Source organism: Pelodiscus sinensis, chromosome 3 (assembly GCF_052426305.1).
Source record: "Pelodiscus sinensis isolate ZL-2025 chromosome 3, ASM5242630v1, whole genome shotgun sequence".
Taxonomy (NCBI): Eukaryota; Metazoa; Chordata; order Testudines; family Trionychidae; genus Pelodiscus; species Pelodiscus sinensis.
Genome location: NC_143054.1, coordinates 2,736,109 through 2,750,872, shown reverse-complemented (window position 1 = coordinate 2,750,872; position 14,764 = coordinate 2,736,109). Strand labels below are relative to the sequence as shown.

Genomic DNA, 14,764 nt, shown 5'->3' with positions numbered 1-14,764 from the left:
TCGTGGGAAGCAAAAAAACAAAACAAACCCCTCCCCCCCAGCAAGCCTCACTGGTGTGGCCCCCCATTGAGAAAAACATTCCCCAGGCCCCCTCGCCCAGCCCAGCCTTGCCCGGCCCCTCTTGGGGAACGGGAGCAAGTGCAGAGCCGTGGAATCCTAGAACAGAAGGGCCCTCACAAGCGCATCACGTCCAGGCCTCTGCCCCCCGGCACCACCTGGCCCCTGGACAGCTGGCGGAATCCACCCTGGGGCTCAGAACTGACAGCGCCTGCCTGGAGGCAGCGCAGGGCTCGCGTCACTGCATGGACGTGTTGCAGGAGCTGAATTGAAGCCTCGTGGCCCCCACCCCCCCAACCGGGCTGAGGGGCCGGCCCCAGCGTCTCCCCCGAACCGAACTTACACCTGCCTCCCAGGACACCGAGGGCCGAGAACCGTAGCAGGATGGGAGACTTGGAAATGCAGCTGCAAGGCCGCGGGGCGGGTGAGCAGGGTGCCACACAGAAGGCCGGGACGGCCCGGCAGGCGACCGTCTGGGAGCGGCTAGGGACGGCCCGGCAGGCAGGGCACACAAGGACAAGCACTCAAAGCAGATCCCCCGCTGCCGCCAGCAGGGCGACGCGACGGGAAAGTCGATCTGCGTGACAGCAGCCGTGGAACTCGGCGCGTAGCTTAGATCGACTTCCCGCAGGGCCCACGCCGTGGGGCTGGCAGGAGGCACTCGCCTGTCGACTCCCCTTCCCCACCGCCGTGGGGCTGGCAGGAGGCACTCGCCTGTCGACTCCCCTTCCCCACCGCAGTGGGGCACCGAATCAGTGCTGGAGCAATCCATGCGCAACGGCGTGGGGCTGCTGACCCCCGCGGCCGGGTTTGCTATTCCCGAGCACTGCAGCAGTTCAGCTCCCTTTGGGTTTTCCTTACGGGGCCCCGCCGTGACCCCACTGCCCTGCCGCAGAATCGCTTGGTCTCTCCTAGTGACCAGTGGGGTTTGCTGCACCTAGGCCAGGGCGCGGGGCGCTGTCCTCTCCGCATTGAGGGGGGTGGCAGGAGCTTTCCGTGCAAGGCAAGACGGGGCGATTTGGGGTTTACCCAGCAGAGGGGGTGTAGCTGGGGGGCCCTGGTTGTACGGACCTTACAGAAAGCCTGCCCGTGTCCCTACCCGCAAGATGGGGCTGCAGCCCTGCAGGGGGAGGGGGAGCCTGGACTGGGGGAGGAACGTTCCCCTTGCCAGTGGCCGTTCCTGGGTGCGTGCAGTCACAGCCGGACTAGCTGCAGCCTGGGCCCTTGTCTGTGCCTGGGGGGACAGTGGCTGGGTGTGGCAGGGGGGGTGAAGTTGGCCCAAGGGGGTAGGCTGCCCTTCCCAGCTGTAGAAAGTTCAGGGCAGCTGCCCCAAGCCCAGCACCTTAGGGGTCCCCATGTTAGCCCCAGGCAGCCTGGGAGAGTCGCTGGGGGTGGGGCCTGGCGCGGCAGCAGGAGCCGCAGGCAGCAGGGGGGACAGGGCAGCCCTGGCCGTGCAGGGCTCAGACCACAGCAACTGGGGCTGCTAGGAGAGGGCAACGGCGCAGAGGCTGCCAGGCTACCCCACAGCGACTGACCCTGCGCCGCACTGCTCAGGGGCGGGGGCTCCGTGAGGGCGGAGCCTTGAGGATGGGGTGGGGCAGCCTGAGTGGGGCTGAGTGAGGGGTGGAGTGTAGGGCAGGGATAGAGCAGGGGCTGGACCGGGGCAGGGCCTGGGGCAGAGGGGTCCTGGGAAGGCGCACACGGGGCTGCAGGCTCGAGCGGCGCCCAGCGGCGGCCCTGCACGGACCGGACAGGCAGCGAGTGCACCCGGCTGTTTATTAAAACCAGGGAAGCCGGCTGTTCACAGTGGGGTGTAGAAAAGTGGCGGTAGAGACGCCGAGGCCCTAGTGCTGCGGGGCAGGAGGATGCCGGGGGCACTGCCAGGAGCCCACCACGGGGATACTGGGGGCACTGCCAGGAGCCCACCACGGGGCGCCCGGATACTGGGGGCACTGCCAGGAGCCCACCACGGGGCACCCGATACTGGGGGCACTGCCAGGAGCCCACCACGGGGATACTGGGGGCACTGCCAGGAGCCCACCGCAGCGCCCAGCCCAGGGGCTGACTCCCGCAGCCAGACGGGGGCGGAGGGGTACTCAGCAAGCAGAGGCCAAGCGGCTGCCCGCCCTGGGGGGGGGGGGGAGGAGAGTCCGTGGCCCCAGGGTGGCAGAGGGGCCGCAGGGCGAGCCCAGGCCGCGCGATGGGCCCAGAGCCAGGCTAGGAATCGCTGCCCCAGGAGAGCCCCGCGGGGAGCCAGCCCCGACCCCGGCTGGAGGAGCCCACGAAGCCAGCAGGTGCCAGCCCAGCCCCAAAGGCACGTGAGGGCTCCAGAGGCAAATGCCCCAGGGCAGCAGGCCCCACATGGCTGCTCCCCCGCTCCCCCCGCACACATGGGCTGAGAGGCCCCTGGAAGGACCCCGGGCCGGTGGCTCGCTGGGGGCCTTCCCGCTGCAGTCTCTGCGGAGGAGCCGGTTGGTCCGTGAGTCCGTCCATCGCTGCCCGGGCGGGGGCGCTAGTACCTGCCCAGCACGGTGGCCAGCAGCGCCATGCGGATGTACATGCCGTTCTCGGCCTGGCGGAAATAGGCCGCCCGGGGGTCCGAGTCCACCTCCACGCTAGGGAGCAAGGAGAGCGTCAGTGCTGGGGGCTCCGGAGCCCCCGCCCGGGGGAGGGGACCCGGCCACCTCACCTGATCTCATTGACACGCGGCAGCGGGTGCATGACAACCATCCTCCTCTTGGCTCTGGTCATGATGTGCGGGGTGAGGACAAACTGCCCGAAGCACTGGGGGGGGAGAGGCTGTTAGGACCCCCCCGTCACCCGACCGGCCACAGGCCCATGCCCCCCGGCCAAGCCCCACCCCACCCCCTGAACCCCCAGCCCCCGCCAGGCCGCACTCACCGCCTCGTACTCCTGCACGGAGCTGAACCGCTCCTTCTGGATGCGGGTGACGTACAGCACGTCCGTGTCGGGCAGCGCCTCCTCGATGCTGTCGAACTCCTCCTGCCGGGGCGGGGCGGGGCAGGGCGTGAGAACGCCGCGGGCGGCAGGGCGCCGGGGGGAGGGGGAGGGCTGGCAGGCAGCCGGCTCACCTGCTTGATGCCCTTGGAGGCGAGGAAGTGGATGATGTCGGGGGGCATGCGGAGGCCGGGGGGCGTGACGTAGCGCAGGTTCACGCGGTACTGCGTCAGCAGCCCGGCCAGCGAGTGCACCGTGCGCCCGTGCTTCAGGTCTCCCACCATGGTGATCTGGGGGCAGAACAGCGGCGGCTGCAGCCCGGCCAGCAGGGGGCAGCGCTCGCAGCCCCCCTGCTCCCCGGCAGGCTGGGGCCATGGGGCCAGAGGCCAGACCCAGCACAGAAACCCCCCCACAAGCCTGGCACCTTGGCCTCCGTGACGCGGGGCGGGGGGGCTGTCCACTCTCGTGGCCCCGGGCCCGCTGTGTCGGGCAGTCACTGGTGGCCGAGCTGGGCTGGGGTGACCCCTGCTGGCCGGTGCTGCTCTGCAGAGACTGGGGGTGTCTGTGTGCACAGCCCAGGGGGGTCTCTGAGGGGGGCACATCGGCCACGGCCCAGCAACTCTCACCTGGCCTGGGGAAGGGGCTTGAAGCAAGGACGGGGGGAGGGGAGTGGCTACGGGGGACGGGGGGGGGGAGCGACCGGTGGCTGGGAGAAGGGGCGGCCTGAGTGTGGGGGAGGCGGGAGGAAGCAGACTAAGACCAGTATAGGGGGTTCAGGGGCCTGTTAACCCCTTGGGACTAAGGCTGCCGGCCCATCCTCCTGTGCCTGCATCCCGCCTGGACTGTCACTGAGAAGCAATAAACCTTCTATTCCAGCCACTGGCGGGGAGTCGCATCCGGCTGTGGGGCCCCCGACGCGCCGTCAGCCCCTCCCCCACAGCCCGGGGCCTTGGCCTCCGCGCCCGGCCCGGCCCAGTGCTCACGGTCATGCCGTTGACGGTGCCCAGCTCCTCGCGGATGGTGAAGACGTCCAGCAGGGCCTGCGTGGGGTGCTCGCCGACGCCGTCCCCGGCATTGATCACCGGCTTGCGGCAGTGCTTGGCAGCCAGCTGCAAACGACACCTGCTGAGCCCGGCCGCCGCCGCCGCCTCCCCCCGTTTCCCCACGAGCCACTGGGCCCGGCCTGGTCCAGCCGCCGCCCATCCCCCCACGAGCCAATGGGGCCCAGCCCACGAGCCACCAGGACCCGGCCCGGCCGCCGCCCATCCCCCCACGAGCCACCAGGACCCGGCCCGGCCGCCGCCCATCCCCCCACGAGCCACCAGGACCTGGCCACCGCCCATCCACCCCATGACCCACCGGGACCCGGCCCAGCCGCTGCCCATCTCCCCACGAGCCAATGGGGCCCAGCCCAGCTGCTGCCCATCCCACCCCGTTCCCCCACTAGCCACCAGGGCCTGGCCCAGGCGCTGCCCATCCCCCCATCCCACAGGGCTGGGCATAGGATCCAGCTCCCACCCAGTTACAGCCCATCCCCCGCCAGGCCTGCCCCCCTCACCTCCACGGCCCCAGGCTGGGGGTGGCGCAGCACCAGCACGTCCGTGTAGCAGCTCATGGTCTGCACCGAGTCGGCCAGGGACTCGCCCTTCTGCGCCGAGGACGTGGCCTCCGAGAAGGTCAGGACGGAGCCGCCCAGGCGGTGCATGGCCGCCGCGAAGGAGCTGCTGGTCCGCGTGCTCGCCTCGTAGAACATGGAGGCCATGACCTTCCCCTGCGGGGGAGGGGAGACTGAGTGTGGGGGCCCCGATCCCGCCCCTCCCAGCGCCCGCCCACTGACGGGGCCCCGATCCCCCCCAGCACCGCTCCAGGGCAAGGTCGGACCCCCCCACCCCCCAGCTCCCACCCAGGCCAGGGTCCCCTTCCCAGCCTGCCCCGCCCACCTTGAGGATGTCCAGGCTGCGCTCCTTCTGCACCAGCATGCGCAGGGTGTGCGCCACATTGAACAGGTGGGACATCTGGAAGGAGACAGCGATGAGTCTGAGCCCACGCCGAGCCTGCCCCTGCCCCCGCCCCGCCCCCGCCCTCGCCCCGCCCGGTACCTGCTCCTTGGTGAACTGCTTGACGGAGAGGATGTGCTGGCCCACGAGGGGGTGCAGCAGCGGGGAGGTCTGGGGGTGGGGGGCGCTGGGGGGCGACGTCTGCCTGGGCAGGTGGGAGTAGCTGTCCTGGGGCACAGCCAGATCTGTAGCACAGCGCAGGAGTCAGCCAGCCAGCCGGGGACACAGGGGCCTCCTGGCAGGAGGGGAGACTGCCCCTGCCCCTGCCATGGGCCAGCCCCCCCCCCCGCCTGCATCCCCCCCCATGGCACGGCTGCCGGTTCCCTACACCTGCCACAGCCTACGGCGCCTCCATGGCACAGGGTGCGCCCCCGCCTGCTCCCCCATGGTACAGTCCACGGCCCCCCCCCCGCCTCCTCCCCCATGGTACAGTCCACGCCCCCCCCCCTGCATGCTCCCCCATGGCACGGCCGAGGGCACCCCCTATAGCACAGCCAGCAGTTCCCACCCAGTGGGGAGCTGCATTTGCGGGTCAGTGGGGTGAGGGGGCCCGGCCACCCATTGCAGCCTGAACCTCCCAGCCCCACAGCAGCAGCTGGGCGTGGGGGAGGGGCCCCGTGAGCCCAAGGGGGCTCCGCCCCACATGCATTCCCGGGGTGGCTGCCCCCCCGCTGGAGGCGTCTCAGACGCTCCCTGGACCCACGGGTCTCAGCCTGACACACCTGGCTCAGTCGCCTTCTTGGCAGCCTTCTCCCGCGCGTCCTCGGCTGCTGGCAGGGACACGGCACCGTTAGACCCCCGGCCACCCGCCCGGCCCGCCGGGGAGCCAGCCTGCCGTGGGGCCAGGCCAGCGGGGGACCCGTGATACGGAGCCTGCCAGCTCAGACCCAGCCCTGGCCAGCTGGCTCCATGTGGGCCCAGCACCGCCGGGCGGGGGGGGGCACCCAGTGGACCCAGCACCACCAGGCCGGGGGGGGGGGCACCCAGCAGACACAGCACCGCCGGGCGGGGGGGGCACCCAGCAGACACAGCGCCGCCAGGTGGGGGGGGGGGGGCACCCAGCAGACACAGCGCCGCCGGGCGAGGGGGGGGGGGCACCCAGCAGACACAGCACCGCCGGGCGGGGGGGGGCACCCAGTGGACCCAGCACCACCAGGCCGGGGGGGGGGGGGCACCCAGCAGACACAGCGCCGCCGGGCGGGGGGGGCACCCAGTGGACCCAGCACCACCAGGCCGGGGGGGGGGGGGCACCCAGCAGACACAGCGCCGGGGGTGGCAGCTCGCCGGGGAGCCGTGCGGGGCAGGGATCACTGGCTCAGCGCCGAGGGACCGTCCCTGCTGCCCCGTCTCTCCAGGGCACAGCCCAGGGAGGGGCAGACAGGGCAGCTGGGCCAGCAGGTGCCTTCTGGGGCTTGCGGCCATTGCCTGGGGGCAGCTGTGCCCCCCCCGGAGCACCTCGCCGTGCCCGTCAGCGCCCCCCAGAGCCAGCCGCAGGGGCCACACGCCAGCGCACGCCCAGCCCGCACCTCACCTGGCAGGCCGGGGTCGGAGGCCCGGTGGATTCGGGGCGGCAGGTGGAAGCGCCCGTCGCCCACGGGCCCCGCTCGCCGGGGGCTGGACGCTCGGCTGCGCAGGACCTCGCTCTGCACCGTGTGCCGGGGGCGCTCGGGAGTCTGCAACGCCGCCGCCCGTCAGCTCCTGCCAGCCCCAATGCCGCTGGCCCCGCCCCTCCTGCCCCCCAGCCCAGCCCCGCTGCCCCTGGCCCCGCCCCTCCTGCCCCCCAGCCCTGCCCCCCTCCTGCCAGCCCCCCTGCCCCCGGCCCCGCCCCTCCTGCCCCCCAGCCCAGCCCCCCTCCTGCCAGCCCCCCTCCTGCCAGCCCCGCCCCTCCTGCCGCCCCCCAGCCCAGCCCCCCTCCTGCCAGCCCCGCTGCCCCCGGCCCCGCCCCCTCCCCGCCCCATCCCTCCTCTCCTGCCCCAGAACTGCCCCCCCCAGCTCCACCTCCCTCCCAGCACACCCCTCTCCTCTCCTGCCCCACCCAGCCCCACATGCTGCTTCCTCTGCTGCCCCTCACCGTGCCCTCCAGGCCCCCACCCAGCCCCATTCAGCAGGCCCCGGTGAGTGACACCAGGCCGCCCTCCCCACCCCGGTACCTTCAGGGTCTCCTTGGCAGAGGCCGGCAGCGGGACAGTCACTGCGCCCGAGGGCCACTTCCTCACGTCCTGCCCGTAGCCAGGGGCCACCAGCACCTGCGGGACAGAGGCTCAGCGGCAGGGGCAGGGGGGGCACCGCCCCCGCCCCCCCCCCCCGGCGGGTCGCCCGCGTTACCTGCCCGTCGATGTAGGCGACCTCCCCGCGCAGGATCACCCGCCGCACCGTGCCCTTCACCTTCCTGCCGGCAAACGGCGTCCACTGGCTCTTGCTGAACGCCGGGCGGCTGGGCACCACCCACTCCTGCTCCAGGTCCACCTGCCGGGCAGCGCGGGCAGCTCAGCGGGGCAGTGCTGGGAGGGGGCTCGTCCGGGACGCGCCAGGGCTCTGGGCGCTCAGGGCAGGCAGAGGGGGGCAGGGTGGGGTGTGACTGGGCCTGGGGGGGCGGGGCAGGGCGGGGCGGGGCTCCGGCAGGGCAGAGGGGGGCAGGGTGGGGTGTGACTGGGCCTGGGGGGGCAGGGTGGGGTGTGACTGGGCCTGGGGGGGCAGGGCGGGGCATGGCTCCGGCAGGGCAGAGGGGGGCAGGGTGGGGATGTGACTGGGCCTGGGAGGGCAGGGCGGGGCATGGCTCTGGCAGGGCAGAGGGGGCAGGGTGGGGCAGGGCAGGGCAGGGCGGGGCAGGGCTCCGGCAGGGCAGAGGGGGGCAGGGTGGGGTGTGACTGGGCCTGGGGGGGCAGGGTGGGGGCGGGGCATGGCTCCGGCAGGGCAGAGGGGGGCAGGGTGGGGTGTGACTGGGCCTGGGGGGGCAGGGCGGGGCGGGGCTCCGGCAGGGCAGAGGGGGGCAGGGTGGGGTGTGACTGGGCCTGGGGGGGTGGGGCGGGGCTCCGGCAGGGCAGAGGGGGGCAGGGTGGGGTGTGACTGGGCCTGGGGGGGCAGGGTGGGGCGGGGCATGGCTCCGGCAGGGCAGAGGGGGGCAGGGTGGGGTGTGACTGGGCCTAGGGGGGCAGGGTGGGGTGTGACTGGGCCTGGGGGGGTGGGGCGGGGCGGGGCTCCGGCAGGGCAGAGGGGGGCAGGGTGGGGTGTGACTGGGCCTGGGGGGGCAGGGCGAGGTGGGGCAGAGGGGCGATAGGGTGGGATGTGGCAAGGCCGGGGGGTGAGGGGGGGTATGGCCGAGCCCGGGGAGGGCAGGGCGGGGGATGGGTGGGGGGGGTGGCTGGGCAGGGGGAAGGGGAGGGGCCAGGCAACACGCTGGGTCAGAAGGCAGGGCCCAGCCACTCACTGCCCAGCCCCCGCCAGGGCCCCCGCAGCCCCCACCTCGATGTAGGTCTCGTCCTGCGGGGGCAGGCAGAAGATCTTGCGGGGGTTCTCGTAGAGGCGCTTGACCAGGTCCTCCAGGGCGAGGCGCCCCTCGGAGACGGCCGTCAGCAGCAGGGGCAGCATGGTCTCCAGGCCCGGGTACCCCGGCGGCGGCTCCCTCCCCCGCTTCTCCTCCACCGTGTGGGGGGCTGCGGGCGCAAAGGGGCGCTCGGTCAGCCCAGCCCCCCCCCCCGATCTGCTCAGCCGCCCGGGGCTCCGTGGGGCGAGGCCAGCGCCCCGTGTGCCCCGCAGGGAGCCGCCCGCCTCTGCCACACGCCAGCACCACGCCCCGGGGGGGCCCATGAACCCCGCTGCTCTGGCCCGGACGCTGGATCCCATCCCCCCCCCCCCGGCCGGGTGGGAGCCAACGTCCCCGAGGGGACAGGCCTCAGGCCCCCCTCCCCGCGCCCCCCCGGGGTCAGGCCTCAGGCCCCCCTCCCCGCGCCCCCCCGAGGGGACAGGCCTCAGGCCCCCCTCCCCGCGCCCCCCGGGGTCAGGCCTCAGGCCCCCCTCCCCGCACCCCGCCCGGGGTCAGGCCTCAGGCCCCACTCCCCGCGCCCCCCCGGGGTCAGGCCTCAGGCCCCCCTCCCCGCGCCCCCCCGGGGTCAGGCCTCAGGCCCCCCTCCCCGCACCCCGCCCGGGGTCAGGCCTCAGGCCCCCCTCCCCGCGCCCCCCGGGGTCAGGCCTCAGGCCCCCCTCCCCGCGCCCCCCGGGGTCAGGCCTCAGGCCCCCCTCCCCGCGCCCCCCGGGGTCAGGCGCCGCCGGCTCACCGTGGTCGGAGGCGAAGCAGTCGATGGTGTCCATGTTCTCCCACAGCGCCTCCAGGTCCTCGCGGGTGCCCAGCATGGGCCGCACCTGCCCGCACCCCTCCCCGATGCGCCCCAAGTCCTCCTGGCACAGGAACAGGTGGTGCGGAGCCACCTCGCACGTCACCTGGATGCCCCTCTGCTTGGCCGCCTTGACGATCAGGATCTGTAGGCCCGGGCCGAGGAGAGACGCCATCAGCCCCACGCCCCCTGCTCAGACCCACCCGCCCCCCGTGCCGCCTGCCCGGACCCCGGTAGCCCCGCACCCTGCCCCGTTCCACCTGCCCAGACCCCGGTAGCCCCACACCCTGCCCCGTGCCGCCTGCCCGGACCCTGTTAGCCCCACACCCTGCCCCGTTCCACCTGCCCGGACCCCGTTAGCCCCTCACCCTGCCCCGTGCCGCCTGCCCAGACCCCGGTAGCCCCACACCCTGCCCCGTGCCGCCTGCCCGGACCCTGTTAGCCCCACACCCTGCCCCGTTCCACCTGCCCGGACCCCGTTAGCCCCTCACCCTGCCCCGTGCCGCCTGCCCGGACCCCGGTAGCCCCACACCCTGCCCCGTTCCACCTGCCCAGACCCCGGTAGCCCCACACCCTGCCCCGTGCCGCCTGCCCGGACCCTGTTAGCCCCACACCCTGCCCCGTTCCACCTGCCCGGACCCCGTTAGCCCCTCACCCTGCCCCGTGCCGCCTGCCCAGACCCCGGTAGCCCCACACCCTGCCCCGTGCCGCCTGCCCGGACCCTGTTAGCCCCACACCCTGCCCCGTTCCACCTGCCCGGACCCCGTTAGCCCCTCACCCTGCCCCGTGCCGCCTGCCCGGACCCCGGTAGCCCCGCACCCTGCCCTGTGCCGCCTGCCCGGACCCCGTTAGCCCCGCACCCTGCCCCGTGCCGCCTGCCCGGACCCCGTTAGCCCCACACCCTGCCCCGTGCCGCCTGCCCGGACCCCGGTAGCCCCGCACCCTGCCCCGTGCCGCCTGCCCGGACCCCGGTAGCCCCTCACCCTGCCCCGTGCCGCCTGCCCGGACCCCGTTAGCCCCACACCCTGCCCCGTTCCACCTGCCCGGACCCCGGTAGCCCCGCACCCTGCCCCGTTCCACCTGCCCGGACCCCGGTAGCCCCGCACCCTGCCCCGTGCCGCCTGCCCGGACCCCGGTAGCCCCACACCCTGCCCCGTTCCGCCTGCCCGGACCCCGGTAGCCCCGCACCCTGCCCCGTTCCACCTGCCCAGACCCCGGTAGCCCCGCACCCTGCCCCGTTCCACCTGCCCGGACCCCGGTAGCCCCGCACCCTGCCCCGTGCCGCCTGCCCGGACCCCGTTAGCCCCGCACCCTGCCCCGTTCCGCCTGCCCGGACCCCGTTAGCCCCGCACCCTGCCCCGTTCCACCTGCCCGGACCCCGGTAGCCCCACACCCTGCCCCGTGCCGCCTGCCCGGACCCCGGTAGCCCCGCACCCTGCTCAGACCCACCCACCCCCCGTGCCGCCTGCCCGGACCCCGTTAGCCCCACATACCCCCACTGAGACCCACACCGTCCCCGTTCTACCTGCCCTGGAGCCCAGGACCCACTCCACGCCCCCAGCCCCTCACCTCCTCCTTGCGCGCCACATGGCAGATGTGCACGGGGCGCTGGTACAGCTGGGCCACCATGAGAATCGCCGCCACCGTCTGCTTCTCAGCGTGCGCCACGATGGGCAGGTGCTTCGGCCACTGCTCGAAGTGCTGAGGAGAGACCGAGGGGGCAGGGCAATGGACAGCTTTGTGGGGGGACAGGCGGCCGTGCGGGGGAAGGGAGGGGGGAGACAGGCGGCTGTGCTGGAGGGGGCAGGGGCGGCTGTGCCGGCTGCAGGGGGCAGAGAACAGCCCGGGGCCGGTCAGACCGACAGCAGCACAGGCAGATGGGGCAGACAGACAGGCCCCGAGGGGGGGGGGGGGGGGACAGCCAGGCAGCACTGCCCGGGGCTGGCCGGAGGGCGCTCTGGGGCAGATGGACAGGCCCCGAGGGGGGGGGACAGCCAGGCAGCACTGCCCGGGGCTGGCCAGAGGGCGCTCTGGGGCAGACGGACAGGCCCCGAGGGGGGGCACAGCCAGGCAGCACTGCCCGGGGCTGGCCGGAGGGCACTCTGGGGCAGACAGACGGGCCCCGAGGGGGGGCACAGCCAGGCAGCACTGCCCGGGGCTGGCCGGAGGGCGCTCTGGGGCAGACAGGGCAGGCTGGGCCCAGGACCCACCTCCATCCACAGCGAGACGTTGTCCATCTTGAGCTCGGAGAAGGTGTCGTTCAGGTACATCTTGAGCCCGGCGGCCGCGGCCGCCACGGGGCCCAGGGAGCTGGCGTTGTCCGACGCGGCCCCCAGGTACAGGGCGAAGTCGCAGCGTGCGCCCGCCTCAGCCAGCTGCCGGGAGACAGGCTCAGACCGGCCCAGCGCGCCAACGGGACCTGACCCCCCCCGGGTACCCCGCATCTCCAGCCACTGCCGGGAGACGGGCTCAGACCGGCCCAGCGCGCCAACGGGACCTGACCCCCCCCGGGTACCCCGCATCTCCAGCCACTGCCGGGAGACGGGCTCAGACCCGGCCCAGCGCACCAATGGGACCTGACCCCCCCCGGGTACCCCGCATCTCCAGCCGCTGCCGGGAGACGGGCTCAGACCGGCCCAGCGCGCCAACAGGACCTGACCCCCCCCCCGGGTACCCCCCATCTCCAGCCGCTGCCGGGAGACAGACTCAGACCCGGCCCAGCGCACCAATGGGACCTGACCCCCCCCGGGTACCCCGCATCTCCAGCCGCTGCCGGGAGACGGGCTCAGACCCGGCCCAGCGCACCAATGGGACCTGACCCCCCCCGGGTACCCCGCATCTCCAGCCGCTGCCGGGAGATGGGCTCAGACCCGGCCCAGCGCGCAGATCGGACCCCCCGGGGTGCCCCCATTTCCAGCCGCTGCCGGGCCCAGGTCGCGTACCCCAGGGACCGGCACAAAGCACCGGGCTCTCGCTGACCCATTGCCCCTGCAGCCCCTCCGCTGGAGCAGAGAGGGGGGAGCGGGCTGGGGAGCAGGCAGCCCTGGGCAGCAAACCTCAGGGGTCTCGGGCGGGGGGGTCTCTGTCTGGCAGGTCCCTGGGGAGGCAAAGGGGGTCTCCAGGCGGCAGCTCCCCGAGGAGGGAGAGCGGAGGGGGAGGGGTCTCTGCCCAGCAGCTGGGGGCGGGGGGGGGGGATTCACCTTCTGCACCAGCGCGAAGGAGCCGGCGTCGACGACGGCCGGGCTGGTGTTGGGCATGGCGCACACCATGGTGACGCCCCCCGCCAGGGCGGCCGCGGTGCCCGAGGCGAAGTCCTCCTTGTGGGTGCCGCCCGGCTCCCGCATGTGCACGTGCACGTCGATCAGCCCTGGGGGAGAGGGTCAGTCGGACAGAGCCCCGGCGGCACAGCTCTCCCCGGGCTCTGACGCCCGGTCAGCGCCCTCACCCCATGGGACGGCCTAGGCCCGGGCTGGCTCTGTCGCCCTCGCCCCGGCGCAGGGTGGCTGGAGGGGCCAGGGGGCAGAGCCAGGAGGGACCAGCCCCGGGCCCTCGGGCACTTCAGGGACCCCGCTGGCTGGGGCTGTGAGCCGTCCTACCCCGCCCACGTTTACCCCGGGGCCCCGCCCATCCCCCGGCGGGGCAGATCCCACCAGCCCTGCCCCCGGCGCCCGTACCTGGCAGGCGGATGAGCTTCTGGGAGGTCATGCAGTCCACATGCATCTTCAGCGGCGGGGCCGTGCCGATCTGGCCCAGAGCCTGTGGGGGAGGCGGCTCAGAGGGGGGCAGGGGCGGGGACAGGACAGCCCCAGGCCTGGCCCCCCCTGGAGCTGGGGTCTGCATCGCCCCCGCCCCCCGGCTCCTGGGCCATCCCTGCTTCCGCACACGCCCCAGGCCCGGAACCCCCCTGCCCTCCCCAGCCAGGCAGCCCCCCAGCAGCACACCCCGTCCCCGCCCCCACCCCAGACAGGCAGCCCCACGGCTCCTGGGTTACCCCTGGCTCCGCATCAGCCCCAGGCCCGGCACCCCCCCACCTCCGCCCAGGCAGCCCCCCCACCTCCACGAAGAGCTTGGTGCACTTGATGTCGATGATGAGGGGCACGGAGTAGTCGACGGCCAGGCGCCGGGTGCGGTAGCCCTTGGTGACGAAGGAGGAGAGCCGGCGCCCCCCGGCGTTGCGCATCGACAGGTTAATGACCAGCTCAAAGTGGTTCTCGGCCAGGTAGTCCAGGATGCTGCGCTGCGACTCCTTGGCCTCGCTGCCGTCCGCCTCCTCGAAGTGCCAGTCCACGGCCATCACCTGCCACGGCCAGCCCCGCCCCGTCACCAGGGCGCCGGGCCAGACGCAGAGCCCCGAGCGCCCGAGCCAGGCACAGAGCCCCACCCCGTCACCTGAGCGCCCGCCCCCTGGGCGCCCGAGCCAGGCACAGAGCCCCGAGCCCCCACCCCCTGGGCGCCCGAGCCAGGCACAGAGCCCCGAGCTCCCACCCCCTGGGCGCCCGAGCCAGGCACAGAGCCCCGAGCTCCCACCCCCTGGGCGCCCGAGCCAGGCACAGAGCCCCGCCCCGTCACCTGGGCGCCTGCCCCCTGGGCGCCCGAGCCAGGCACAGAGCCCCGAGCCCCCACCCCCTGGGCGCCCGAGCCAGGCACAGAGCCCCGAGCTCCATTCCCCTGGGCGCCAGAGCCAGGCACAGAGCAGAACCCAGCCCTGGGCTCCGCAAGGGCCAGGCCCTGCTCCCGGGGTCACGCACAGCCCAGGGTTCCTTCCCCCAGAGGAGGTGGCGGGCGGGGGGGGCTCTGCTCCCAGGACAGTTCCAGGAGCACTGGCCCCCCTGGCCACGCTTCGGCACAGGGCCAGCCACCTGGGACAGAGGTGCTGGGACTCGGGGGGCTCAGCGTCCCGCACTGTTCCACTGCCCCGGCCAGCCCCCCCACCCCGGGCACTGCCCGGCCAGCCCCCCCGCTACCCCAGGGAGCGCTCTGCCCCCGCGGCGGCGGCTGCCCGCCCAGGCCCGTACCTTGATGCCGTGCTCGGTGTAGAAGTCGGCCGTGCCCAGGCTGGCGTAGAGGTTGTAGCCCAGGCTCTCCAGCGTCCGCACCGTGGGCAGCAGCTCGTTCTTGTTCTGCAACGGCCGGAGCGTGTCAGAGCCCCGGGCCTGTCTCCGGAGCCGCGAGACCAGGGCAGATCCAGCTGCTGGGGCGGGACCTGGCGCCCGGCGCCCCAGAGACGTGGCCTTCCCCGCACCCCCTGGGGCTGAGCCGCACCCCCTGCTCGGGAAGCAAGAGCCAAGTGCGGGGGCAGCCGGGGCACCCCCGTGTCTGGCAACAGTGGGCCGATGGGGGTCACTGCAGGGGAGCTGGGCC

The 14,764-nt window shown here is 74.0% G+C and overlaps 1 protein-coding gene across 5 annotated transcripts in view; it reads right to left on the bottom strand.

Moving 5' to 3' along the window:
• Positions 1–1,814: 1,814 nt before the first annotated feature.
• Positions 1,815–14,764, bottom strand: part of CAD (carbamoyl-phosphate synthetase 2, aspartate transcarbamylase, and dihydroorotase) — a 36,088-nt gene continuing 23,138 nt past the window's right edge. For 3 of the 5 annotated variants that reach the window (XM_075914495.2, XM_075914497.2, XM_075914500.2), the window contains 20 exons: positions 14,419–14,523; positions 13,458–13,700; positions 13,078–13,159; positions 12,604–12,770; positions 11,614–11,778; positions 10,973–11,104; positions 9,347–9,548; positions 8,535–8,725; positions 7,398–7,538; positions 7,223–7,318; positions 6,604–6,745; positions 5,795–5,842; positions 5,115–5,257; positions 4,956–5,030; positions 4,574–4,786; positions 3,999–4,124; positions 3,150–3,305; positions 2,959–3,060; positions 2,747–2,841; positions 1,815–2,672 (listed from right to left, as the gene is read on the bottom strand). In XM_075914495.2, coding sequence (XP_075770610.2) covers positions 2,570–2,672; positions 2,747–2,841; positions 2,959–3,060; positions 3,150–3,305; positions 3,999–4,124; positions 4,574–4,786; positions 4,956–5,030; positions 5,115–5,257; positions 5,795–5,842; positions 6,604–6,745; positions 7,223–7,318; positions 7,398–7,538; positions 8,535–8,725; positions 9,347–9,548; positions 10,973–11,104; positions 11,614–11,778; positions 12,604–12,770; positions 13,078–13,159; positions 13,458–13,700; positions 14,419–14,523 — 2,727 coding nt within the window. In that variant the 3' untranslated portion in view covers positions 1,815–2,569. The remainder of the gene's footprint in view (positions 2,673–2,746; positions 2,842–2,958; positions 3,061–3,149; positions 3,306–3,998; positions 4,125–4,573; positions 4,787–4,955; positions 5,031–5,114; positions 5,258–5,794; positions 5,843–6,603; positions 6,746–7,222; positions 7,319–7,397; positions 7,539–8,534; positions 8,726–9,346; positions 9,549–10,972; positions 11,105–11,613; positions 11,779–12,603; positions 12,771–13,077; positions 13,160–13,457; positions 13,701–14,418; positions 14,524–14,764) is intronic. The other 2 variants (XM_075914496.2, XM_075914498.2) reach the window with 1 other exon arrangement.